Source organism: Symphalangus syndactylus, chromosome 20, assembly GCF_028878055.3.
Source record: "Symphalangus syndactylus isolate Jambi chromosome 20, NHGRI_mSymSyn1-v2.1_pri, whole genome shotgun sequence".
Classification (NCBI taxonomy): Eukaryota; Metazoa; Chordata; class Mammalia; order Primates; family Hylobatidae; genus Symphalangus; species Symphalangus syndactylus.
The window spans coordinates 48,231,821-48,259,373 of record NC_072442.2 but is presented as its reverse complement, the minus strand read 5'-3'; the positions used below and the strand labels follow the sequence as shown (position 1 = coordinate 48,259,373).

The 27,553-nt window shown below is 52.3% G+C and overlaps 1 protein-coding gene and 1 non-coding gene across 4 annotated transcripts in view; both read right to left on the bottom strand.

The window, feature by feature from the left end:
* MRC2 (mannose receptor C-type 2) overlaps positions 1-27,553 on the bottom strand; it is a 65,312-nt gene that overhangs the window by 7,684 nt on the left and 30,075 nt on the right. For 2 of the 3 annotated variants that reach the window (XM_055258385.2, XM_055258384.2), the window contains exons 2-20: positions 20,921-21,322; positions 19,608-19,781; positions 19,257-19,421; positions 19,006-19,119; positions 18,343-18,486; positions 14,088-14,276; positions 13,773-13,927; positions 11,741-11,848; positions 10,015-10,130; positions 9,388-9,536; positions 8,433-8,650; positions 7,264-7,406; positions 6,016-6,118; positions 5,610-5,748; positions 5,465-5,500; positions 4,949-5,109; positions 4,780-4,847; positions 3,995-4,095; positions 3,549-3,691 (exon numbers count right to left, since the gene is read on the bottom strand). In XM_055258385.2, the coding sequence (XP_055114360.2) occupies positions 3,549-3,691; positions 3,995-4,095; positions 4,780-4,847; positions 4,949-5,109; positions 5,465-5,500; positions 5,610-5,748; positions 6,016-6,118; positions 7,264-7,406; positions 8,433-8,650; positions 9,388-9,536; positions 10,015-10,130; positions 11,741-11,848; positions 13,773-13,927; positions 14,088-14,276; positions 18,343-18,486; positions 19,006-19,119; positions 19,257-19,421; positions 19,608-19,781; positions 20,921-21,322 (2,828 nt within the window). The remainder of the gene's footprint in view (positions 1-3,548; positions 3,692-3,994; positions 4,096-4,779; positions 4,848-4,948; positions 5,110-5,464; positions 5,501-5,609; positions 5,749-6,015; positions 6,119-7,263; positions 7,407-8,432; positions 8,651-9,387; positions 9,537-10,014; positions 10,131-11,740; positions 11,849-13,772; positions 13,928-14,087; positions 14,277-18,342; positions 18,487-19,005; positions 19,120-19,256; positions 19,422-19,607; positions 19,782-20,920; positions 21,323-27,553) is intronic. The other variant, XM_063629306.1, reaches the window with a different exon arrangement.
* Positions 1,935-2,040, bottom strand: LOC129470796 (U6 spliceosomal RNA). The gene has a single exon (XR_008653325.1). It is a non-coding gene; the product is annotated as a U6 spliceosomal RNA (small nuclear RNA).

Sequence of the window (27,553 nt, the reverse complement as noted above, 5' to 3'; positions counted from 1 at the left end):
GGGACACGAAGAAGGGCACGGAACTAGTAAAGCAAGATGTGTGAGGGCAGGCAGTGAAGGAGTGAACACCCTAGCATACTTCCAGAGCTTTCCACAGGCCAGGCACAGTGGCTTACACCCGTAATCCCTGCCCTTTGGAAGGCCAAGGCAGGAGGATCGCTTGAGCCCAGAAGTTCAAAACCAGCCTGGACAACATGGCAAAACCCCATCTCTACAAAAAAAATAGAAAAATTAGCTGGGCATGGTGGCATGAGCCTGTAGTGCCAGCTACTCAGGAGGCTGAGGCAGGAGGATCACTTGAGCCCAGGAAGTCGAGGCTGCAGTAAGTAAGCCATGATGGTACCACCATACTCCAGCAGTTTTTGGACAGAGCAAGACTCTATCTCAAAAACAAAAACAAACAGAACTTTCCACAGGGCAGGAGAGTAACTGGTATCTTGACAATGATGATTAAGAATGGGACCTATTACATATATAAAATATATTCTGTTTAAAAAGTGGGTGGAAAAAGAACAAGTTTTTGGAAAAACTTTATAACATGAGAGATACTCAAAATATGATACAGAGAAAGAAGAGTTCGGTAGGAAATTATATTATTTAGTATGAGCTCAATTCCATGGAAAAAGGCAGGAAGGAGAATAACAAATATTGATAGCTGTGATCTCTGGAGAGTGTTGGGTGAGTTTTGGTTTCTCTTCTGTATTTTCCAAAGTTTTAATAATATACATGCCTTAATTTTTTAAGGTAGAAGAGGTGTAATTTGTTTTTTGTGGTTTTTGTTTTGTTTCGTTTTGAGACAGAGTCTCAATCTCTCGCCCAGGCTGGAGTGCAGTGGCGCGATCTCAGCTCACTGCAACCTCTGCCTCCCAGGTTCAAGCGATTCTGCTGCCTCAGCCTCCTGAGTAGGTGAGATTACAGGCGTCCACCACCATGCCCAGATAATTTTTTGTATTTTTAGTAGAGACAAGGTTTCACCATGTTTCCCTGATTGGTCTCGAACTCCTGACCTCAGGTGATCCACCCGCCTCGGCCTCCCAAAGTGCTGGGATTACAGGCATGAGCCACCGTGCCTGGCTGTGTAATGTTCTTTTGAATATTCTGAGGAGGGCAGGAGATCCATGACACTAAGAGGCTGGCTGCCTTCCTGTGTATGACAAGGATTTGTGGATTATATTATTCAGTGTTAACTAATCTAATCTTCACAATAGGGCTAAGTGTTCTTAAAATGTCCTGCAAAGAAGCCATGGCTTGAGATTAATACCAATGACCCTGGCACATTACAAGGAAAATGACAACCTTCTCTTCCTGCTATGAACTCTTTGTCAGTCGCTAGGTAAAAACAATGAAGGACTAATCAGGTCTAATACATCAGCCTGTGCATGGAAAAATAACGACTGTGGGGAAGAAACTCACACTATGGAGGGGGTGTTTTGAAAACATGTTTAGAAATACATCCATAGTGATTAATTTTAGTGCCCCAAGCTTTCCTACCTGCACACTCGAAACACTTGGAAAAAGAATTTTCTAGATGGGGTCTTGCTACATTGCCCAGGTTGGTCTCGAACTCCTGGCTTCAAGTGATCCTCCCAGGGCTCAGCCTCCCAGCCTACTAGCCAATTTTTAAACAAAAATGTTTAATTGGTAGAAGGACTAAAAATGGGGAGAATTATTTAGAAAGCCCAGCCAATGATGGATGAACTTTTTTCACTTCAATCTATTTGTCTTTGTGAGGCATCTTTAATCTGTAGCCACCATGAAATGCATGTTTTGAAATAACTTGGATTTCCAACACGTTAGACCTGTGAGTCATGGGTCATAAAGTGTCGGACTAAGATTTTTTAAAAACATGAAGTATATGCAATCACATTGGTCTTATTAAAATTATTTAAACAAAAATTTTTTCGTTGAACAACCTTCAACTTTCATGAACTACACAACATATGGAACCTTTCAGGAATTTGCATAGCATCCTTGTGCAGGGCCATGCTAATCTTCTCTGTATTGTTTCACTTTTCACACATGTGCTGCCAAAGTGAGCATATTAAACAATAATTATTATAATTGATCTTTTTTTTTTTTTGAGAAAGGGTCTCACTCCATTGCCTAGGCTGGTATACAGTGGCATGACCACGGCTCATTGAAGCCTCTAGCTCCTGGGTTCAGGGGATCCTCCCACTTCCCACCCCCTGGGTAGCTGGGACTACAGGTGTGCACCATCACACCTGGTTAATTTTTCTATTTTTTGTAGAGACGTGGTCTCTGCATGTTGCCCAGACTGGTCTCGAACTCCTGGGCTCAAGTCATCCTCCTGCCTCAGCCTCCCAAAGTGCTGGGATTACAGGTGTGAGCTACCTCTCCCAGCCAATTAATCACTTTTGAGTGAGCACAAAAAAATGTTTTCATACCACTAGTAAGAAAAAAAAAAAAAGTTGGTTTTTTTTTGCTGTTTTTGTTTGTTTTTTTTGAGACGGAGTTTTGCTTTTGTTGCCCAGGCTGGAGTGCAATGGCATGATCTTGACTCACCGCAACTTCCGCCTCTGGGGTTCAAGCAATTCTCCTGCCTCATCCTCCCAAGTAGCTGGGATTACAGGCATGTGCCACCACATTCAGCGAATTTTGTATTTTTAGTAGAGATGGGGTTTCTCCATGTTGGTCAGGCTGGTCTCGAACACCTGATCTCAGGTGATTCACCCACCTCAGCCTCCCAAAGTGCTGGGATTACAGGTGTGACCCACCACGCCCAGCCAAAAAAATGTTTTAAACTTAAAAGTATTTAAAAATCTTTAGCTAATGTTTTATACTCTTTTGTTCTTATACATATTTTACTATATATAATATTAGTCATTTAGTATGGAAGTAGGTTTGATTTACACACACATATTATACATATATAAGTTAAATGTACACACACATAGTTTGGTTATGTAAGCTCAATATTTTGTTTTACTAATAGGAGTTCATTATTAAAGTCTTTGGCAATCAGGCCGGGCGCGGTGGTTCACATCTGTAATCCCAGCACTTTGGGAGGCCAAGGCAGTGATCATCTGAGTTCAGAGGTTCGAGACTAGCCTGGCCAACATGGTGAAACCCCATCTCTACTAAAAATACAAAAATTAGCCAGGCGTGGTGGCAGGTGCCTGTAATCCCAGCTACTCGGGAGGCTGAGGCAGGAGAATTGGTTGAACCCGGGAGGCAGAGGTTGCAGTGAGCTGAGATCATGCCACTGCACTCCAGCCTGGGTGATAAGAGTGAAACTCCTTCTCAAAAAAAAAAAAAAAAAAAAAATCTTTGGCAATCACTGATCTAGATAACTCTCCAAATTATTTGGACAACTTTGCTTCCCGGAGGATTGGAAGGTGCCACTACACTGAGTCATTTTCCAAGGAGTCTGGCCCTGGTACTGGGGCCGGGTGAAAGAGAAGTTGGTGGGTACAGGCAAGAGGCCATGAGTTTGGTGCTGCCAAAAGGCCAGGACTCCTGAGGCTCAGCCCTACCCTGTTCACATCCTCTCCCGTGACTCCCTTGGGTGCCCCCTTGCCACCTCCTACCTTGTTGAGGAACTGGATCCAGCCAGAGGGGCAGCCCCCTAGGGCTGTAGTTGGCAGGTCTGGGGGCTGCGTTTCTTTGGTGATGTTGCTGCGCTTGCAGATGTAGGGCAAGGCTGTCAGGCACCTCTGGTCCCCCCAGTCCTCTGCGGAAAGGGGAGGGGAGGGCAGTCACCCCCAGGGCAGAGCAGGGCAGGGCATAGCTGGCAGCACACTCAGCCTCATGCCCTGAGAGGAGGCTGGGCAGAGGCTCAGGGCCTGTGTCCAGCTCCGAACTCAAGTCTTCTGGACCATGGAGACAGGACAGGCCCACCCATCACTGAGTTTAGCCTTTATTGGGTTGTGGGAACAAAGAGAAGGAGAAGAGACTGATGACTTCCGCCCAGGCTTGCCCAACATCAACCCTCTGGCACAGCTGACTGCGCGCTCTGCCCCCACCTTGCCCTCACCTCGGCTGGCTGTCATGTACACGCACTTCTTGTCCTTGCCGACAGGCCGAGGTTTGCCTGGTGCCCAGGAGATGAAGTTTATAATGGAACCATCTGTCCATCTGCAATGGCATGGAGCAGAGGTAACTCCAGCACCAGCCCTGGGTGGGCCTCCACTGGATACAGAAATGGGGGCAGAGAAGGGCCCAGGTTCTGGGGTTTAGTGGCTGTAGGCTGAGGAGTGGGGCTACTGAGTTCAGGGCAGTCACAGACCCAAGGACCTGGTGCCTTTAGATAAGGCCCCAGCTGTCCCTGGACACTTGCTGCTCCAGAAAAGAAGCATGAGGACTCCAGGGCAGGAAGGCCAACGGCAAAGACAAGCTCAAATTCTGATTCCCAGGTGCTCCTGGTCCTTCCTGCCCCAAGCCCCCCAGTGCATGGTAAGTAGGCACCAAATACAAAGAGGCCCCCGGATCATCATACGTTCTGCCCACTTCCCGAGAGGGACTTAGTCATGATGAATGACACCAGACATAACCGGAGCTGCCATTATGTAGTAACTAATGTGCTGGATGCTGCGTAAGAACTTCACATATGTTATTTCTAACCTTCACAAAAATCTTACCAGGCAGGCCTCATATTCCCATTTTCAGATGAGAAAACTAAGGCCCAGAAAAGTTAAATCGCTTGCTCAAGGCCACACAGCCAGCAAGGGGCAGGGCTGGATTCAAATGCAAGTCTGTCTCTGTGCTCTGTGTGTGGACAGCCAGCCCCCTTCCACATCTGCTGCCTGCCTGGGTTCCTACCTGAAGCGCCCATCGCTCTCAGAGGTGTGCAGGCCGATCCACCAGTGCTGCTCCTGGGCCCGGGAGAACTGGAGAAGCCAGGCGGGCAGGTGTGGGTAGGCAGCCCCCTGCCCTCATCCCAGGCCTGCCCTCCCCCAGCCTGCAGCCCCCTGCTCCATCCAATGCCCACCTTCTGCAGGTTGTGGCCCAGGAAGTCTAGCTCCGCCTGGCTGTGCACGGAGGTCAGCTCGGCCTGGAACCATGTGCAGATGCGCTGCGCCTGCGCCCACGTGGAGTGGTGCTCAAAGAACTTGTACTCGGCCTCCTGGAAGCGCAGCCATTCCCGTCGGCCTGCAGGAGCAGCGCGGGCGTGGGAGCGGCGGCCAGGCCGAGGTTGCACGCCAGGCCCCGGAGGCGGGCGCGGCAGGGCCGGGGCAGAGCCAGGCGGCAGCAGGCAAGCCTGCGGGCACACCAGACCCAGGCAGGCACCGTGCCAGGCCCCAGGCTCCAGGCTTGCCTCGCCTCCCAGACGGAAGCAAACAGGGCTGCGGCTGTCTCCATCCGAGCCAACCCCGTCCCCCTTCTCTCGACCGGAACTCCTCATCCCCCCACCCCCGTTTCATTCAGGCCTCTCGGGCGTTACCCCAGAGTTGACGCCCCCTCCCACGCGATGGGTAGCGGGATGGGCTGGGGGAGGGGTCCTCACCTTGAGGGCTGTCGTCGGGCTCCCGCAAGTCCGTACCTAGGGGAACAAGGACAAAGACGTTGTGAGGAAAGGAGACCCTCCCTGGAATTCCCGGCCCCGCCACCCTTCGCTCCATCCCGCGTCCCCCAGCGCCACTCCAACCAACCTCTGGGGATCTTGCAGATCCAGTCCAGCTGTGTGTCGCACTGCATGGCCACCCACTGCAGGGAGGCCAGGTCCAGCACCGCACAGCCCCGGATGTCGTCGTCGTCGTGCCGGCTCCGGTCGAAATTGTGGTAAGAGAACTGGAGGAGGCGGGTGGAGGGAAGAGAAATGTGAGGCGCAAGGTGCAGGCCGCCCCCATGCCCAGAACAGGTGAACAAGAGGCATGGCCTGAGCTGGGAATTCTCACCCGGGGCCGAGTGACCCCTCTGGGACCTGCTTTCCTGAAGCCGGCTCCAACCAGGGGCCCGGCCCCCAAGAAAACCCGCCCACCTCCAGGCCCCGCCCCAAACAGGCCCCGCCCACCAAGCTCCCTGCCTCACTGTCCCAAGTACCCCAGGCCCCCTCACCCCTAGGCCGTCGCTCCAGCGCCAACTCTGACCCCCTCTGGGATCCCGACGGTTCAGGCCAATCCAGAACCAGTGCTGCTCGTGGATCTCGGGTTCTGATTCACTTCAGCACAACCCAGGAGTGGGGACGGAAGAGATGGGAAGTGAGAGGGGCAGGGACCCAAACGTGCCCCCTGTCCCTTGCAGCTGTGACCGGGGTAGCCCCCAGGGCCTGGTGCCTCTCCATCTGGGCTTCACATTGACCCATCGATACAGCGTTGAGGTCACTTCGGTAAAGTTCTCCCCCAAGACAGAGCTGGGGACAGCTGGACCAAGCCATCCACTCAAGGGGCAGTGGCCCCTCCCCTTCGTTTGGGTTCCTTTTGGGTGGGGGTGCCCGGCCCAGCAAGATTCTGCAGGCTTTTACTTTACGGAGTTTAGGAAGTTCAGATGAGCAGGTGGCAGGGATCTACGGCTCTGGAGTTAAATAAACCTGGATTCAAGTATCCGTTCACCCATGAACTTGGGCAAATAACCTCTCAATCAACCCACAAGGGTCAGGGGTTAACATCTACTCCACAGGGTTGTTGGGAGGCTTCAGTGAGGATTATATGTTTAGCACAGTGCCTGGTATGTGGTGAGAAGTGATGACCATGAGCTATTGTAATTATGAGGCAAATAATGTAATCTCAATGTTTGCTGAGAGGAGCGATCCCTTCAATTAAGCTATCAGGAAGCCCGGATCCATCTGGATTTTCCCAGTGCTAGGGGATTCCAGGTGCTGATGCTCCGAGCCCAGGACAGAGGTGGTGTCTCGAGGGATGCCTATGGGCAAATCCTCACAGCTGTGGCCTTTCTCCTCCTATCAGGAAAAACTGTTGATTGAGGAGCATGGGTCATTGTGGGATGGTGTAAGGTAAGGGGAAACACTTGCCAGGACTAGCGTGTGGGAGATTTTGCAATGGGGTGGGGGGTACATATATAAGTTTGTGGGTCTGTTGGAGCATTGTTGGGGGGATGATGGTGAGCAATACACAGTCTCCTATGAGTGCATGGATCACACCAGCATGTTCTCCCAAGACGCCAGGGCACCATGGCTACTTGAGTGAGGACAAGATGGTCCTGGCACCAGCAGCAGGTGCAGGCCTCCCTGGGGTCACCCACATTCTGCCATCCCCCCCTCGCCCAACAAAACCAAGGTCTGTCGGCCATGCCTGCTCCTACACGTGCGCAGGTGCCCTCCTACCACGCCTCAGCCCGGCTCAGTACCCGAAGATCTTGTTGAGCATGTTGGCCACAAAGTGCTCCTCCTCGTAGCTGGCCAGGCTCAGCAGCTGGGCCCCCAGCTCCTGGCAGGCCCCCTGGGCCTGGACCCAGCTCTTCTTGTCCTGTAGCCGCTCTGAGCTGAACACCTGCAGGGGCAGAGTCCAGCTGTCTAAGCTGTCCCCACTGGCCCACCCCTCAGGGGGCACCTACTGCCTTTCCCACCATGGCAGAGGAGGGGGCTGGAGCCTCACTGGACAGGGGGCTCAGGCTAGCTAAGGACAATCCTGTTCATCTGCAGATGAGGTCCGGGGAGGGGAGATGGCATAGTCACCTCCTGGAGAGTGCCCCTGAGCCCCATCCCCTGACCAGCAGGGAGACCCGGGCTCTAATCCCAGCAGAGCCACAACTTAACGTGGCTAAGTCCCTTCTTCTCCCTAGACTTCAGTTTCTGTGCATAACAAAAGACTTTGGATTCTGCCAGTGGCTCCCAAACCTAGAGTGGTTAAAAATACAGATTACCAGGCCCAATCCAGACCTAATGAATCTAAATCTCCATCATGACAGCCTAGATTTTTTTTTTATTTTTATTTATTTATTTATTTATTTTTGAGACGGAGTCTCACTCTGTCGCCCAGGCTGGAGTGCAGTGGTGTGATCTCAGCTCAGAGCAAGCTCCGCCTCCCGGGTTCACGCCATTCTCCTGCCTTAGCCTCCCGAGCAGCTGGGACTACAGGCACCCGCCATCATGCCCAGCTAATTTTTTGTATTTTTAGTAGAGACGGGGTTTCACCGTATTAGCCAGGATGGTCTCCATCTCCTGACCTCGTGATCTGCCCGCCTCGGCCTCTCAAAGTGCTGGGATTACAGGCGTGAGCCACCACGCCCAGCCAAGATTTTATTTTTATCAGGTTCCCCAAGCAATTCTGAAGAACAGCTAGGCTGACCCCAACATTTGGGAACCTCTGAAATCAATGATCTGTGGTTCCCTCAATTCCTCAAATGATTATTGAGCACCAGGCCTCCAGATTCCATGGACAAGTCTCACCAGAAATCACCCGTCTGCAGTCTGGTGTGTCTCTGGATTGTGGCTGGTCCCACTGGAACCTCCATGCAAACTGTCTCTTTGCTCCTGTCCTCCCCCTGCCCCCCACCTGGGCAACAGGCTGCCCTACCTTATAGCAATACCGGAGTTTGGGGTCCGAGGCCCAGCCCTGGGGACAGGAGCCAGTGAGGCTGGGCGTGGGATCTGGCCCAGGAAGCTCGGGTGTCACTGGAGTGCCCAGGCTCTGCCGGCAGATGTAGCGGGCCCGGAACGAGGTACAGTTCTTCACCTCCCACAGCCCCATGGCGCTGCCAGTGGCCAGGGCCACGCAGCCCCCACGGCTGTACCCTGAAGGAGAGGGAAGGGAGACCCAGGCTCTGAGACGGATTCATAGTCCGATCCTCCCTCACATCCCGGCAGGGCACCAGCACAGCCCTCACACTGGGAACCAGCTTGGCCACCTCTGCAGAGACATGCTCTCTGGGGTTGGAGCCAGGAGGGAGGAAGGGAACGGAGGCAGAGCCCTGGCTCTGCGTTCACCCACTGTGAGGGCTCAGGCAAGCTGCTTAACCTCACCGAGCCTGCTTCATCGTCTACCTCATCAGGTTATTGAAAGGGTTAGAAAGATAGTGAATGTGAAATGGTAATAATAGTAATAACAAGCACTTGTATTGCGCTCAGTATTCTAAACACATTTTTTAAATAAGTCCAGATAGAGAAGAGATTATTTGTTCCTTTTTTGTGAGCCCAGATAGAGAAGTAATCTAGACACTTTACACACATTAACTCTTTACACACATTAGCACTTTACACATATTTAAGACTCATGTCATCCCTATGAGGAAAGGATCATTATCCCCATTGGACAGATGAGAAAACTGAGGCTCAGAGGATGCACAGCTAATAGATGGCAGAGTGAGGATCAGAGCCAGGCAGTTTGGTTTCAGAGCTTGTGCTCATAGCCGCTACACCACAGTGCACCAGTGATCTGTTTATGAGGAAGCCCTGGGGCTCGGTGCTGGCAAAGCCAGTCCACCCCAGCCTCCCTCCTCGCTTCACCAAGGCAAGTCAAAGAAGGGGCTCACCGGGCTGGTCCCGGTTCCAGTGGGTGTACATGACTTCATCCCCACTGAGCCAGCGGAAGGAGCCGGTGCTGTTGAGGTCCTGCAGGGCCGTCCAGAAGTACTCGCCCTCCCAGTTGTAGATGAGGCTGCTGACGAAGGCCTGCTCGAACCTTCAGGAGACGGGCTGGTCAGGGCAGGGATCTCCCCCCTTCCCAATCCCCCAGCCACAGGCCAGACGCCCTACCGTGGGATCTCGGGTGCTGCCCCCGACCAATAACTTGCTCAAGAAAGCAGGGACCCCTGGGAGCCCTGCAGCTGATTTATGGAACCCCCAGCTGCCCCTTCTACTCTCTGCACCCCTTGCCTTGCTAAGAAGAAGGTAGAGAAAATCAGACACAACCAAGGCCTCTCTTCCTCAAGTATCCAGCCCACACCTGTGCCTGCCCGGGCCCTGCCCTACACTGGGGTCACTTAACAAGTGGTAGTCATTCTTCTGACAAGATTTTAAAATGCCCTGGAGCCCACTGAGGTTCAAAGGACTCCAGGTCCCTCTGGGCATGATGGTGGGATGCTACCCTGTTTGCTGGAGGGGCCACATTAGGCCCAGACAGGGGCAAGGGCTAGTCAGGGCACCCGCCCCTGCTGTACCTGTTGGTGATGGTGACCAGCTGAGAGCTATGGTCGGTGCACAGGCGCCGGGCCTCACTGTAGGTCACTTGGTCCTCTCCCAGCCAGTAGCAGGATGGGCTGTGCCACGTCCAACCCTGGCTCAAGAGTGGACAGAAGAGGGGTGTCTGTAGTGAAGATGACTCTCCACCCTCACCCATAAATCCTGCGGTGGGAGATGCCATCAGGGACCTCACTGAACGCACTCAGGACGGAGGGGACTGGTTTGAGTCCTGGGCTGTGTTCTGCACCTCGTTTCTCCACACTCCCCCTCTGCCATCACCCACAGCTGTGGAAGCTGGGGTGGAGGCCCAGCCCCAGCGTGGCTGACCGGCAGGCCGCCAGCGACCGGCCAGTGACCTGGCTCGGGAAGATGAATGGCCCTTCAGGCTCCTCTCTTGGGCATTTAAACCAAGAGACACAGTGGGGAAATTACTGTTGGCTGGGAAACCACAGCTAAAAGCTGGGGAGAGCTGCCAGGACGGAGAGGGGATGGGCAGTCCTCGGGGGCCTGGCAAAGCTGGAGTCGGCACAGGATGCTCCTGGCCCGGGGATGGCAGGAGGGGCTCAGAGACGAGACCCTGGCAGGCGAGGCTGGCAGGAGCCAAGGCAAAAGAGAAGCAGACGTGGTATGTGTGGTGGGGCCTCATCTGCTGGCAGGGGGTGTGCTAAGACCCCTGGTGATCCTGGGCTGTTAACCATGGACCTTCAACACTCCCCACACAAATTCCAGGCTGGCCTTGGTGCCAGAGAAGTTGGTAATTCCTCTCTACTCCTCCCTTCACATCTTCGCAGCCATGACACAGCCCCTGGGCCAGGCACTGTCCTTGCCAGCCCACAGACTCTGCAGCCGGGCTCTGCTCTCCCCTCTGCTTCCTCCCCCATGGGGCCATGCCTGTTAGTGTTTCCTGCTCATTTTCTGGGGGAGGCTTTGGGGTCCAGGTGGGTGTGGTAGGGGCTTAATCCAAAGGAAAACAGAGTGAGGAGCCAGCCTGGCTGCAAGGAGCTGCTGGGAGGGGCCAAGGGCCAAGCAGTGTCTTTTAGAAGCAAGTTCCCCGCACCCATCACAGCATTTGCACCCCTGCTCCACTCCCTGGAGGAGGGAGAGGGTCTGTCACTCCCTCACACCCTCAGTCACTCACCCCCCACTCACTTATACAGCTTTCATTCCTTGACCCCCCCCCCCCCCGCCAACCTCCCTGAACATCCTCTAGAAGCCCACTGGGGCTGGGAACACAAGGAGGGGGAAGGTGCAGCCCCACCCTGAGTGGCCTCACTCCTCCAGGGGAGACAGACCAGCACACGCCCTGTGTCAGACGGCAGAGGAAGGGGAAGGCAGGACTGGGGGTGCATAGGGGCCACACTTCACTTCGGCAGCCACTGCTTGACATGACTAGGCTGGAGGTGGGCGTAGACCAGCCCCCACCTCCCTGTGCTCTGCTGTCTCGAGGAAGTGGCTTCCCCCATGGGGAGGGTCTCAGGACTGGGCTGGGGGCAGGGAGCTCTGCTTCCTCCCAACAGCGCCCACCCGTCCCATCCCATCCAGTATCACTCCTTCAAGATAGGAGCAGTTTGGAGAGCTCAGGGAAGGGGGTGCCAACGCGAGGGCGATGCCATGCGAGGCAGCAGGAGTTCATCCATCCATCCCTCCCCTGGTAGCCCCTCTGACTGGTGGCCCCACTCAGGGCAGCTCCAGAAACACCCTCACCTTCCGGCAGCCATGGTCCTCCTCGGCCGCCCCCTGGCTCAGCTGGCCTGCCTTCTTGCAGATGGATGGCAAGGACTGGTTACAGGGACTGTCATTCCAGCGGCCTTCCTAGGGACACAGGGTGAGGAAGAATCTCAACCCCCACCTCCCCATAAATCTCCCATATCCTTCTTGGAATCTGGTTCCTAGAGCTGGCCCTGTCTCTGACTTGCTGTGCGATTCTGACATCTCTGTGTCCCAGCTGTGCAATGGGGAAGGCGGGATGAACCCATAAGCCTCACAGGGTGGATGAGAGCACAAGCAGTTCATGTGCAAACGCCTTGAAACTTAACAAGCATTGTCTAAATGGGAAAGGCGTCCTGGCCCGGCGCGGTGGCTCACGCCTATAATCCCAGCATTTTGGGAGGCCGAGGTGGGCGGATCACTTGAGGTTAGGAGTTCAAGACCAGCCTGGCCAACATGGTGAAACCCCATCTCTACTGAAAATACAAAAAATTAGCCGGTCGTGGTGGCGCATGCCTGTAATCCCAGCTATTTGGGAGGCTCAGGCAGGAGAATCGCTTGAACCTGGGAGGCAGAGGTTCCAGTGAGCCAAGATCGTGCCATTGCACTCCAGCCTGGGCAACAGAGTGAAACTCCGTCTCAAAAAAAAAAAAAGGAAAGGTGTCCTTTTAATTATTGATAACTCGTTTTATAAATATCAAAAACAAACTGGCTAAGATTGTTAGAGTAACTGATGGCAGGATAGACAGCTGGGATTCCCAAGGCGTCTAGCTAGTGCCTGCAGGGCCAGAGTGAGCAGAGGCCAGTGTGCCCAGACCAGAATCTCAGCTGATGAAGCTGAGGAGGAATTTAATCCTCGGCCCCTGCTTCTGTCTTCACCCTCCCCAGTATCTACAGGCCCCCAGCCAGCAGTATGTCTGCCTCTAAGCTCCATCCTGAGGGCAGGCGTGTTTGTGTATCCTAGCACCCAGAAAAATGCCTGGCACATGGTACATATTCAATACATAATTGTTTTAAAATTCTTAAATAGCATCCCCTAAGGCAAATGACTGCCACTACAGTCCCCAGCATTGTTTGCAGTATGTGACAGGAGAACATCCTGTCTGTCCCTAGGAAGGGTGATCTGTGTCCCTATGGCTTTCTCCTTTTTATTTTATTTTTATTTTATTTTATTTTATTTTATTTTATTTTATTTTATTTTATTTTGAGACAGGGTCTTGCTCTGTCACCCAGGCTGGAGTGCAGTGGTTCAATCTCAGCTCACTGCAGCCTCCGCCTTCCAGGTTCAAGAGATTCTCTTGCCTCAGCCTCTCGAGTAGTTGGGATTACAGGCATCTGCCACCATGCCTGGCTAATTTTTGTATTTTTAGTAGAGACGGGTTTTCACTATGTTGGCCAGGCTGGTCTCGAACTCCTGACCTCAAGTGATCCGCCTGCCTCAGCCTCCCAACGTGCTGGGATTATCAGCCACCACACTCAGCTGGCTTTGTCCCTTTTTAAAGGGTCTTTCATCTCTGCTTGAAGCCCTGCATCAATTCCTTCACTTATACCACATCTAAGCCCAAACCATGGCAAATTGTCATAACTCAACAATCTCTTGAGATGACAGGACCCTGGACTGGGTAGATCACCGGGGGCAAGGGCTGGCAGAGTGCAGCCCTGCTTGCAAAGTATCTGCACATAATGTGGGTTCTGATGCCACCTTCTGGCAGGGAAGGGCAGCTGGGAGGAGACCAAGAATGCGCCAGGCACTGTGCCTAAGGTTTCACGAGAATTAACTCCTCTGATCTCCCCTATGACCCTCTAGTAACTTGCCCAAGGTGACTTGGCTAGTTGGAGGTGGAGGTGGGATTCAAGCCCCGGCAGTCTCTCGTGGAAGGGAAGGCATTGGTGGGGAGGAGGGGGACTGCTGAGAGGTAAGAGTTTCCAGACAGGTACTGATAGTAACTAGGATGTCCTTCAGCTGGGGTCGCACCTGGAGGTTGGGGGTGTATTTTGTGGCCCTGTGATAGGGAGAGGGAGATCTCACCGGGCCCCAGATGGTGACACAGTCCTCCAGACTGTCCCGGAAGTTGTTGGGCTCAAAGGGGTGCCAGTGGGTGAAGCTCACAAGGCTCCCGTCAGACCACTCAAAATTCATCTGCAGTTTCAAATCGTTGAGGCCGATCCACAGCTCCTCCACCTCTGGGGGTGCGGCAGGAGAGGAGGGGAGAGAAGACATTGAGAGGTCAGCCTCAGCCACCAGTAGGGAGGAAGGAACATTCTCTGAGGCTCCTGGGCAGGATGGGTGGGGCAGTGGGAGGCCCTGCCCTCCACCCAGACGTGTGGGCGGGCAGCTCCTCACCTTGCTTGATCTGCTTGGTGATGAATTCCAGCTCTGCCATGCTGTGGATGCTGACCAGGTCGCCACCGCCCCGTAGACATGCCTTCTTGGACTCCTGCCAGCTGCGCTTTTCAGCCTGCAGGCGGTAGCAGTGGCCCTGGAAGGGCTGCCAGCTCGGCTCGCACTCCACCTTCACATTGGCCCACCTGTCTGCAGAGACCCATGAGGCTGCTGCTCAGGGACTGAGCCGCCCAGTCTGGGCACCAACCCACTGGGTTGACGTCAACACAGGCGAGGCCTCCAAGTCACCTCCTCTCCAAACTCTCCCAGATCAATCCCAGTTCTCACCACAGGTCTTGGAAATGCTAAAAAAATAAAACTTTACAGGGTTGCTGGAGCCCCGGGGCAGAGACCCAAGTCGTGGTGGCAGATTCCACCCAGGACAGAACAGTTCCTCTGGCTGTGGCTCTCAGAATATGATGGGTGGGCCAGGCGTGGTGGCTCAGGCCTGTAATCCCAGCACTTTGGAAGGCTAAGGCTGGAGGATTGTTTGAGCCCAGTAGTTCAAGAACAGACTGGGCAACAAAGGGGAGACCCCATCGCTATAAAAAATAAAAAAATTAGCCAGGCATGGTGATGTGCACCTGTGGTCCCGCTACTCAGGAGGCTGAGGTGAGAGGATCACTTGACCCGGGGAGGTCAAGGCTGCAGTGAGCCATGATTGCACCACTGCACTCCAGCCTGGGCGACACAGCAAGACCTTATCTCAATCAACGCATCAATGAATCAGTCAATAAACGATGGGTAGAAAGTCAGGACAAACCAGCCCCATGAGCCTCAGTTTTTCCCTCTGTAAATGGGGTTCCCTGCTATGAGATTCAAGCTTGGCTTATGGCCGCCCTGCCTAGTAAATGGAACCACTGTTATTCTTTCAAATAACATATATTGAGCACCCACTCTGTGCAGGTCCGGGCAGCCCAGGAGGGAGAAAATTGGGAAACGGGACCTTGAGCCACTAATGGGGCCCAGGCAGGCCCACCAGGAATCTGAGGTCTTGGTGGGTGGGCAGCCGAGAACATTAGGAGGTGCTCAAAGTCACTACAGATCGGCCCCATCCCCCAGCTGGGACTCCTTCCCGCCTCCTAACTCCTAACCCTGAACCCCAGGGCTGAGAAATCCACCCGTCCCAGGCCCTCCCTTGCCCCGACTTCCGTGCCTTTCAGGTTCACCTTCTAGGGGTTGGGGTCCGAGGGCAGCTGAGGCAAACAAGCCCTTACTTGGTCTTGGCAGGAGAAAACAGGACTTCACCAAACCACCCACAGTGTCAGGCTCGGGCAGAATTCTGCCTAACCGGGCAGGAAAGCGCGCGCCCACTAGAACACGGCCTCAGACTGGGATTCCCGTGGTCCAGCCACACCTGCTCCTGGAGACCCGGCAAAGCTGGGCGGGCTGAGAGCCCGATTGGGCTCGCTCTCTGGCTCAGGACCTGTCAATCATCTCTTGTTAGCCAATGAGCTAAGACCTGAGGCTGCCGCCCCAGACAAGCGGATTTTAGTGGCTGCTGAGACCCGAGGGGCCTCAAGGACTGGAAGGGAGCTTGGGAAATGTGGATGCTTTGGGAACACGACGGCGCCTGCCTTCGAAATGACAGGACTTAAGTGATGAGACCGGGAAAGCAGAACCCGCCTAGAATATGCCTCGTGCAGAGAGATATGGGCTGGGCAGAGGGGCGGAAATCCGAGGCCTTAGATCTGTCTGCAGGTCCGGGAAGACCCAGAGGACAGAGGACTTGGTGAGGGGCCACAGATAGGCTAGGCATGCCCATGCCCGGGCCTCCCAGCGGGCCCCTTCCTTCAGAAAGCTGCTTCTGGGAGGACTAGACTACGGCCCAAGGCTCCCTCCAGCTAGAGGTGGGGGTGCCCTAGATCGGGCTGCTGACGTTTCAAGCTTCTGCTCCTGGCCCCTTAGGGAATGGGAGATAAAGCAGTGGTCAACAGTCCTGAATCAGGCCGGAGCCGTGGCTCACGCCTGTAATTCCAGCACTTTGGGAGGCCGAGGCGGGTGAATCACTTGAAGACAGGAGTTCGAGACCAGCCTGGGCAACATGGTGAAACCCCATCTCTAAAAATACAAAAAAATTAGCCTGGCGTGGTGGCACACTCATGCATATAATCCCAGCTACTCGGGAGGCTGGGGCATGAGAATCGCTTGAACCCGGGAGGCGGAGGTTGCAGTGAGCAGTGATTGTGCCAATGCACTCTAGCCTGGGCGACAGAGCGAGACTCTGTTTCAAAAAATAAATAAATAAAAATAAAAAGGCGGGGTGCAGTGGTTCACACCTGTAATCCCAGCACTTTGGGAGGCCGAGGTGGGCAGATCACCTGAGGTCAGAAGTTCAAGACCAGCCTGGCCAACATGGTGAAACCCCATCTCTACTAAAAATACAAAAGTTAGCTGGGAAGTAGTGATGCCCGCCTGTAATCCCAGCTACTCAGGAGGCTGAGGCATGAGAATCTCTTGAGCCTAAGAGGCGGAGGTTGCGGTGAGCTGAGATCGCACCACTACACTCCAGCCTGGGTGACAGACTGAGACCCTGTCTCAGAAAAACAAAAAACAAACAAACAAAAAACCAGTCCTGAGTCGATCATTGGCAAGACTTCCATGGTCAGGAGCAGAAGTTTTGCTCTGTAAGCTCTTTACTGTCTGTGGTTAGTGTGTGTGTGTGTGTGTGTGTGTGTGTGTGTGTGTTGCCATGTTTTCTTTGTAAAAGTCTCCTCACCGCCCCACAGCTTCCCAGGCAACTGCACATGCCCTCCAATCTACACCATAGTAAACATCCACAGCCAACTACAGAAAAACTCCTTTGTGCCAGGCCAGATCTCCAGCCTTCCTCACAACAACCTTGCAAGGGGGGTGGCTTTATTCTCCATTTGCAATGAGGACTCTGCACCCCAGAGACTAAGCTGCTTGCCCAGGGCCACACAGCAGTAAGGGGCAGAATCCCTAAAGCAGGCCCTGTCCATTGCCCCAACTCCTCCAGGAGGCCCCTAAAGCTGTCTCTATGATCACAAACGAGAACCAGACACTCCCTGGCTTAAACACCTACAAAGGTTCCCCACAGCCTACCCGGCCCCACCCAAACTTGGCCCAGCAGCCAAGACCCTGCAGAGACTGGCTGCAACCTGCCTTTTCTTCACCATGCCGTTTAAGCCAGGGCTTCCCAAACTGTACCTGCACATGAATCATCTGAGGATCTTGTTAAATGCAGGTTCTGATTCAATTACTCTGGGGCGGGCCTGACTGTGCATTTCTAACAAGCCCTCTGGGGATGCTGTGCTGCTGGTTGGAGGACCATACTTGAAGTGGTTAGAATCTATACCCTAACTGCAACAGGCACCATCCATTTTTTCTTTTTCTTTCTTTTATTTATTTTTTATTTTTTATTTTTTTGAGGCAGGGTCTTGTCTCGCTCTGTTGCCCAGGTTGGAGTGCAGTGGTACAAGCAAGGCTCACTGCAGCCTCAACCTTGCAGGCTCAGGGAATCCTCCCACCTCAACCTCCCTAGTAGACAGGCGTGCATCACCACATTCAGCTAATTTTAAAAATATATTTTGCAGAGACAAGGTCTCGCTATGTTGCCCAGGCTGGTCTCGAACTACTGAGCTCAGGCAATCCTCCTGCCTTGGCCTCCCAAAGTGCTAGGATTATAGGTGTGAGCCACGGTGCCCGGCCATCACTCACCACCCTTTAAAGCTGCAGTGTATTTCTAGGCCTCCACACCTTTGCATATGCTGTTCCCTCTGCCAGGAATGCCCTTCCCCCACACCTCTTTATATCTTTTAAACTTACACTCAATTTGAAAGGCCCAAATCAAATGTTATTTCCATAAACCCCTCCTTAACTCTCAGAAGCTCAATCAGTTTCTTCTCTATGCTTCTCTAACACTGATCCATATTTCTATAATCACTTATGATCTGGGATAGTCTAATTGTGCATTGAGATGTCTGTCACCTCCAGCAGACTGTGGTCTCTACGAGGGAACAGTGGGTATTGCCAGCATTTAACACAGATCTCAGCACATGCTCCCCAAATGAATTAATGACATATTCCAATTTGCTCAGACTTTAACTGAACAATGAAATAAGAGTCAGAGGATCAGAGAGTCCCCTTGTGCTGTGGTGGTAACCGGAGGAAAGGCTGGGCCTGCCACGGCTCTGTGGCTGTGTCCCTGGCCCTGGGAGCCCCTCCCCACCCTGCGGCACAGTGCCTGGCTCACCTGGAGGGATGGGCTCAGCAGTGGCGTTGGGCTTCTTCTTGCACACATAGGGCAGCGCGATGCTGCAGTCTCGGTTCTGCCAGCCGCCCGAGGACTCAGTGCGGATCACTCCACAGTTCTCCTCACTGGGGTTGTCCGGCTGGTCTGTGGGGAGGGCAGGGCGCCAGCACCCCCGGAGAGAGAAGCTCACACCGTAGCTCCCGGGGCCCTGCTCAGAACCTCCTACCTCCCTCTGCTCCCTCGGAAGCCTGAGCCAGTTCGGGAAGCCTGGTGCTCAGCTCCAGCTCCACCCCAGACCACAGGGTCCTCCGCGCTTTCTAACATGGGTGCACATCGCCTTGAACCTTCTACCCAGCAACCAGTACCAGCCCCGCCCCGGCCTCCCCGGCCAGGCTGTTGGGTGCGCTGGTGCCTGCTGCCCACAGGGGTGGCTGAAGAGGTGAGTGGAGGCTGGCACCCAGTCCATACGCACCAAGACCTGCGGCCTGGGGCAGTGCCGCCCTCCATGGGCTGGGGGGGGTGCAGTCTGGGGAGGGGGTGGAGGTCTGTGCTTCCCCTACCCACACTGCCCCTCTGCAGGAGGACATGAGGAGAGGAGTCCATGGGAGGCCAAGAGCCCGCGGGGCCCCTTGGCTGCCCTGCGCCCCCAAACTTGTGCCTCACCACTCTCCCAGTTGAGGTACTTGAGGGGCGAGTTGTCCGACCACTGCCAGCCTCCGCTCGTGTCCAAGTCATTCAAGCCGATCCACAGGGTGGAGCTGTACCCAGTAAGGAGGCCTGACAGCAAGGAGGGACACTGAACAGGGGACCCCCAGCCCCAGCCTCCCGCCCTCCCCATCGCCCTCTCCCCAACCCATAAGCAGAAAGGACCAGGGCCCTCCAGAGGCACGAGCAGGCGTCAGACCCCGGCTCACCGTTGATGTAGGTCTGCTCGTGGATCTCCGTGATGCTCAGCAGATCCGCGCCCTGCTGCTCGCAGCTGGCCCAGGCCTCCCTCCACGACAGCGTGGACTGGAAGTTAAACTGGTAGCAGCTGTCAGTCAGCTGGTCCTTGTCCCAGAAGGTCTCGCAGTCGTTACCTGCCACCAGGACAGACCTCTCCTTCAGTCCCCCTCCTGGGTCTCTCGGGAGTGCAGACCCTCCCCCACCAAAAGGCTGCACTAGGTAGGGGAGGGGGCAGTATCTCACCCTGGGCCTGGGGCCGCTCAGCACCAGCCTCCCTCCAGGAACACTGCCCCCACCCCCACGGCTCCAACCGCTCTCACTCTTGATGGGGCAGAAGCCCCAGCGCTCGTCTTTGCCGTAGTCCTGGGTGGTGGCACACCACAGGTGACCGTCCTCGCGGCCCGTGCTGGTGCAGCCGTGGAACCACTGGTTGTCATATTTGAAGGGGATGGTGCACGGCTTGCCGTGGGAGTTCCCCTGGATGGTGTAGACCTCTGCAGGGGGTGGACAGGGGCCAGGCCCTTGGCATCTGGACACCAGAGGCTGCCGCGCCCCTCGACCCTCAGGAGAAATCCCCTAAAACCCAGAGTGCTGGGTGTTCGCAGGGGTCAGCAGGTGGGAGAGGCAATGGCACCCCATAGTGGCTTTAAGGCTCCTTCTGCTGTTGAGTCAGCCCAGGAACCAGAGAGAGGTCTTGCTGCACGCCTCATAGGGCTGGGAAGGGGATCCCTGGTACCCCTAATCCCGTCCAAACTCCAGCTGGGCGAGGGGGCATCCAAGTCATCCACAGAGGGCTGAGCCCAATGGAATCTCTGCTCGGCTACCCAGCCCATGGGCTCTGTGTCCCCACAAAGTTCTATCTCGGAACTCAGGGGGTCTCCCAGGAAAGGCCCCCCCAGGACGGGGCTGTCCACCACAAGAGGCCAGCCCCTCACATGGTGACTCTGGTCCCCATTCACCACATTCAAGATAGGCATTAAGACAACATGGGGGGCTACAATGGGGTTTCACCTGGAGAGTGGGCCTGGGGGAAGGGAATTTTCATTTAATTTTATGTTGTATACTATTTGAAGACTTTACAAGCATGTATTTTGCAATTTTTACAAAGTAAATTAAATGCTTTGAGGTTAATTTTTCTTTTTTCTTTTCTTTTCTTTTCTTTTTTTTTTTTTTTTTTCTTGAGACAGAGTCTTGCTCTGTCACCCAGGCTGCAGTGCAGTGGCGCAACCTCAGCTCACGGCAACGTCTGCCTCCTGGGTTCAAGTGATTCTCCTTCCTCAGCCTCCCAAGTAGCTGGGACTATGATGGGCATGCTCCACCACACCTGGCTAATTTTTGTATTTTTAGTAGAGATGGGGTTTTTCCATGTTGGCCAGGCTGGTCTCGAACTCCTGACCTCAAGTGATCCACCCACCTTGGCCTCCCAAAGTGCTGGGATTACAGGTGTGAGCCACCGCACCTGGCCTGAAGTTAATTTTCTTCATTATTAAAAAATGCTTCCTATTATAATTAAACATGTGACTGCCAAGGGTCCACAGAGGCCAAAGGCCTTGTCACCGGGAATCTGTCCCTCATGGCTCCAGGCCCCTGGACATCAGGGACCCCACCCTCCCGCCTGCAAGCAGCCCCTCACCATGGTAGGGCAGAGCACATAGGTCCTCCTCGCTGCCGTAGATGCGCCACTGGCCACTGCGGGTCTGGTCACCACGCTCAAGGGTGCCAGGCTTGGATATGTTGCTGGTGCGGGCCCCCAGGAGCAAGGACAGCTGGTCACCCAGTGTACGACAATGCCAGCGAAGATTCAGTGCCTCCCGGTCACACTCGTACATGCCCAGGGAGGCCGTGGTATTGGTGCCTGGCCAGCCTGTGCCCAGGCACTGCATGGTACCCAGGTTGAAGAGCCGGTTTCGGGAGACCCACTTCCAGCGCTGGGCAGGGAGACTGGTATTGCAAGCCGGGGTGACTCTGACCTGCCCACCTTGGGCCTCCAGGCAGCCCTGCAGTCCATAGCTGAAGATGAGGAAGACGTTGGGTTCTGGAAGGGAAGGCAGGACACGAACGCATCACAGGGGCTCTCCTGGTTGGCCCTTGATGACCGGTGTGGCTGACAGGCACCTACCATGTGCCCAGCGCAGGACGGTGAGCCTTCACTCATAGGTTAAATCACTCGGTCCTCACTACCAACCCTCTGAGGTGGAAATGAGTGGCAGTGCTAAGCCCTTGTGCCCAGATGAGGCAGAGGCCTGCAGGACCACCTCTGTTCTAGCCCCTGCTCACCAGGAGGGAGGACTCAGCCCTCCTCTGTACCACCCTCAAAAGCAAACCCAACTCCACCCGGCACATCACCTGTATACTTTTCTGAAGATTTTATGAGGAGCGGTCGAGGCATTTACACCACATACTACGTTGCAACCTCAATCTCAATCTCTATTACATGGCGTGGTTTTTCTGCCAAAATTCTTCTTTGATCCGGAGGCATTGTGTCTCACCCTTCTCCCTGCCCCCTGCACTGGTTCCATCCTTTCCTTCTTCTAGGATCTTCCCAAACCACTCATCCCACCCCTGAACTATTTCACGCCTTAATTTTTATGCAGCAATTTAATTCTTTGGCTTCCTCAACCTTTCCTCTTTCCACCTATCTCCTCACTGAGCAGGCACCCTCTGTAGAAGTCATTGGGGAAATCCAACCTGCACCCCCCACCACAGAACACCCACTTTACAGAGTAAGAAATGAAGCTTCAATGCATAGAGACAGAAAGCAAATTAATGGTTGCCTGTGGGTGATGAGAAAGGGGAGTGGCTGCTAAAGGGCACGGTGCTTCTTTTGGGGATATGATGAAAATGTTCTAAAATTAGATTGTCACGATAGTTGCACAACTCTGTGAATAAACTAAATCCCAATTAAATATATGTTTTAAATGGGTAAATTCTATATGTGAGTTGTTTCAGTGAAGAAAAAGAAAGGAAGGAGCAAGGGAGGGTAGGAAGGAGGAAAGAGAAAGAAAAGAAGAAAGTAGGGAGGAAGGAGGGAGGGAGGGATGGATGGTAGGAAGGAGGGAGCGAGGGAGGGAGGGAGGGAAGGAAGGTAAGAAAAGACAGACAGAGTCTTAGGGACATGAAGTGACCTACTCCCAGTGTCACACACCCAGTAAGCAAACCCAGATCTCTGTGACATCCATCACCTTCCTCTTGTTCCCTGACTGCCACTTATGTACACAATACACATATGGAGTACATCCAATCTCCAAAGAACTTTTGCATCCACTAGCCACTAGCTCCCCAGGATACTTTTCACGTCTTGAAATGATGAATCCGACTGCTAGTGTTTCTTTTCTTTTTTTCTTTTTTCTGTTTTTTTTTGGAGATGGATTATTGCTCTTGTTGCCCAGGCTGGAGTGCAATGGCACGATCTCAGCTTACTGCAACCTCTGCCTCCTGGGTTCAAGCAATTCTGCCTCAGCCTCCTGAGTAGCTGGGATTACAGGCATGCACCACCAAACCTGGCTAATTTTTTGTATTTTTAGAACAGACGAGATTTCTCCATGTTGGTCAGGGTGGTCTCAAACTCCCAACCTCAGGTGATCTGCCCACCTCGGTCTCCCAAAGTGCTGGGATTACAGGCATGAGCCACTGCGCCTGGCAGCTACTGTTTCGATTCTAGCTCTGCCACTGAATATGGGACTTGGGCAAAGTGCTTCACCTCTCTATGCCGTTTCCTCATCTTAAGTATCTGGTAACGATGAAATGAGATAATACATGTAAAGCATTTGGAACAGGATCTGGCACAGTAAGAAGACTATAAATCAGCATTATGCTATGTTATTGGTGAAGAAATTGGCTGAGGGTGGTGAAGCAATTTGATGACAAGAGTGATAAGATTGTTAAGGGAAGGAGCTGAAATGTGGCCCTCCTCTCCTGGGTCCAAATCTCAAGTTCTCTCTCTTCTCCCATGCTGATCTCATCATCCTTCTATAGTCCATTCTCCAAAGACAGTCAGAATAATCTCTCTCTCTTTTTTTTTTTTTTTTTTTTTTTTTTTGAGACAGAGAGTCCTGCTCTGTCGCCCAGGCTAGAGTGCAGTGGTGCAATCTCGGCTCACTGCAACCTCTCCCTGCCAGGTTCAAGCAATTCTCCTGTCTCAGCCTCCCGAGTAGCTGGGACTACAGGCACATGCCACCATGCCTGGCTAATTTTTCTGTATTTTTAGTAGAGACAGTGTTTCTCCACGTTGCCCAGGCTGGTCTCGAACTCCGGAGCTCAGGGAATCTGCCCTCCTCAGACTACCAAAGTGCTAGGATTACAGGCATGAGCCACCGCACCTGGCCTAGAATAATCTTTTAAAGATATAAATCAGTACTAGAAAAAATTTAAAAATATTATTGGAGTGTTGAAGGTCATAGACAACAGTGATGAATTCAATGGCATAAGAACTTTTTTCTCAAAAAAAGATTTTTTTCATGGCAACATTTAATGCCATCAGCAAGGTCAAAATTCAAATAAATGATAAAAATATATGTACCTTATTAGAGGCAAACAGTTAAGTCCACAATATTAAAAGAGCTTCTGGCTGGTCCAAAGGTGGTGAGTTATCTCAATTGATTGTTCATAGTCAGTTACAGACCAAACTGTTTGTTCTTTCCTCCTTTCTGACTTTACTAGGAAAGAAAGAAAAGAAAGAAGGAAGGAAGGAAGGAAGGAAGGAAGGAAGGAAGGAAGGAAGGAAGGAAGGAAGGAAGAAAGAAAGAAAGAAAGAAAGAAAGAAAGAAAGAAGAAAGAAAGAAAGAGAGAAAGGGAGAAAAGAAAAGAAAGAAGATCTTCTACCAAAAAAATAGATACATGAAATTTAAGGAAAGTATCAACAATGCAGTAGAAAATGAAGAAGAGATATGCATAGAAAGCAAAAGAAGAAAATGCAATTGCCTCTTAAATATTTGAAATGACAGCTTCACTCATAGTAAAAGGGAAAAAACAACAACAACAGAAGGCAGGTAATCTTCCTCCTGCTTGAATTACTTCAAAGATGATTCATCATTCTTCAAATAAGATTCAGCCTCTTACTATGAGCCACAATTTAACATGATCTGGTCCTGTCTAATGGCCTGATCTCAAATCTTGTTACTCCACCTTGCTCAAGTCCCTTTGACCTCCTTGTTCTTCCTTGAACAAGCCTGGCTGTTTCCTGCCACTGGGCCTATGCATTATTTCCTCTACCTGGCATTTCACATTTCAAACAACAAAAAAGGGTAACATCTTTAGAGAGAGCCTCCTGGCCTCCCAATCTTAAAGTGACCACAGTTACTCTCTATCATATCACTTGATTATAATGCTCTTCATGGCATTTATTATCTGATTTTTTTCATCATCTGGGTTGTCTGTGCATCTGCATCTATTGACTGTTTTTTCTTTTGATTATGGGTCATCTCTTGCTGCCTACTATCTGCTAATTTTTATTATATGCTGGACATTGTGGACTCCTCATAAGGAGTCTGGACTTTTTTGTTGTATACTGAATGTCAGGGATGATATGTTAAAGGGAATCTGGATTTTAAAAAAATCTTCCTCTAAAGAATGCTGGATTTTGTTATGGCAGGCAGTTAAATTACCAGTGGATTACCTTGCTCCTGTGGAGGTTTGGTTTTAAGCTTTGCTAGGGTGGGGTTGTTTGAGTTTTGCCTTTAGTCTTCAGATGTGGCTCGTACCCTTGGATTTAATCATAAGGTGAGGCCCTTCTGGGATTTTGAAAGAAAACCTTAGGTGATTACTAAGCCCCTCAAACTTGGTGGAACTTAAATTTTAAACTCTGTTTCCTCAGCACCAGGTAGCAACTGAAACCTCTGCCTCCCAGCTGCTGTTTCTTGCTGGGCAGCTTAGAGCCCTACCCTGCAAATGCACAGTTTAGGATTCACCAAGGATTTAAGGAGAATCTGTAGAAGGAATTTCTATGGCTCCTTCCTTTCCAGGATTTTCCCTCTCAGTGTTAGCCTTTCTAGTGGCCCCAAGCTCTAGCCAGTAAAACTGCCACTTTCTGTGTGAGCTCCTCAAACCAGGTAGTGTGCTCAGGGAAAAGCTGGTTAAATGTGCCAGGTTTACTTTTTACTTTCAAGGATTTTTTCCTCTCTACCTCTGTCTGGTTTTAATTGCTATCCAGTGCCTTCAAGTCACCATAATCACCATATTTTATATTTTTCCCTTAGTCTATAAGCATTCTTGGCCGGCAAGTTAGACTGACACAAGCTACTCTGCCACTTCCAGAACCAGAACTCGCTATCTGACAGGCTCTTGTTTTCTGTCTTCTCCACCACTGTATCCCCAGCACGTACAGTTCTGCCTGACACACAGTAATGCTTAAATACTGAAGGAACAAATGAACACATGCATGAATGAACGAATTTCATGCCTAGATAATAATCACAAACAACCAGCCTATCTTTCTGCTCCTTGTTCTAACAGCCAGATTAATTTTCCTAAAACATAGTGCCCACAGCTCCTGTCACGGATGCTCAAAACACCACCACGGGAGTGTAGGTTGGGGCAGGGACCCCGTCCCTCTGTCCTCTAACAGCACTTGGATGGGGTTCCTCTCTGGGCAGGACAAAGTGAGCTTCCTAAAGTACCCCTAGGACAACTGCCACAGCTAATCTCTGGGTCCCCTGCCTTGAACCTGCTCCTTCCCTCCTGCCATGAACTGAATGTGTCAACCTCCAAAAATTCATGTGCTGAAATCTTTTTTTTTTTTTTTTTTTTTTGATACAGAGTCTCGCTCTGTTGCCCCAGCTGGAGTGCAGTGGCGCGAACTCTGCTCACTGCTGCAACCTCTACCTCCCGGATTCAAGTGATTCTTCTGCCTCAGCAGCCTCCCAAGTAGCTGGAACTACAGGCCTGCGTCACCATGCTCAGCTAATTTTTGTATTTTTAGTACAGACGCAGTTTCACCATGTTGGCCAGGCTGGTCTCAAACTCCTGACCTCAGGTGAGCCTCCCACCTTGGCCTCCCAGAGTACTGGGATTACAAGAGTGAGCCATCACACCCGGCCTGTGTTGAAATCTTAACCCCCCAGGGTGATGGCATTAGGATGTGAGGACTTTGGGAGGTGCTTAGGTCATTAGGGAAGAGCCTTCATGAATAGGATGAGTGTCCTAATAAAAGACACCCCAGAGAGACCCTCGCCTATTCCACCATGTGAGGGTACAGTGAGAAGATAGCTGTCCACGAGGAAGTGGCCCTCACCAGACATTGAATGGGCAGGGACCTTGATCTTACACTTCTCAGCCTCCAAAGCCATGAGAAATACATTTCTATTGTTTACAAGCCATCTGTTTATGGTATTGTGTTATAACAGCCCAAACAGACTAGGTCACCTTTCAGCCACCCACCAGAAATCAGAAACCAGCTCCAGGACCTGATCCATGCCTGCCCAAGCTTCCTTTAAGGAGTAGGTATCTGGTTCTCAGAAACTCTACTCCAGGCAGTAGTAATAGAAAATGGCCCATGGCAGGAGGTAGCCAAAGGGGCCTGGGGCCGGAAAAGGAAAAAAATGTTTTGTAGATGTTTCTCAGAGATAGGACTGGAAAACAAAGCCCAAAACTTCACAGGAGCCCACAACTGCCCAAGAGGACATTATCTTCCTCTCCTCCCCAGCCAGAAAATCCACAAGTGTGCTAAATCAATGCCAGGTGGGCTGCAGCAGTTGTAGCAGATGGTGAATGAAGGGTCAGAAAGAGGTCCAGGTTAGTTGGGAGGGGCTACTCCCAGGGTCAGGCCAACCTCCCCTCACTTGACAGAGGAAACTGAAGCCCAGGAAGGGGACAGGATTAGAATGTCCAACAGAAGTAGCTTTCAGGCCTCAGTTTCCTCCTTTGTCACATGAGGCACAGCTTCGAGGCCTCTCCTCCCTCTGACATCCTAGGCTGTGGGTTCAAATCCACCCAACTTTCTGCTAGCTGCATGGCATGTTCAGGCAATGCTGGGACCACAAGGAAACTCGCAGCACTGTCCTTCCCCTCGCAGGATTTGTAATCCAGTTAGAGGAGAAATGCCGGGCATAAGAGCAAACACGCCTTTAAAATCCCAGGTGTCTGGGGGCGTTGCAAGGAGCTCTGTGCCTCCCAAGGGCCGAGAGACTCTGCTGGGCAGAGATCTGAAGAGTGCAATGTGGAGGAGGCGCTGAAGAACACAGGTCACATTTTCTCATTTGGCAGCAAAAGAGGACAAAGGCAACCTCTTGCATTTTCTCATTTGGCAGCAAATGAGAAAAGGCTGAGGAAT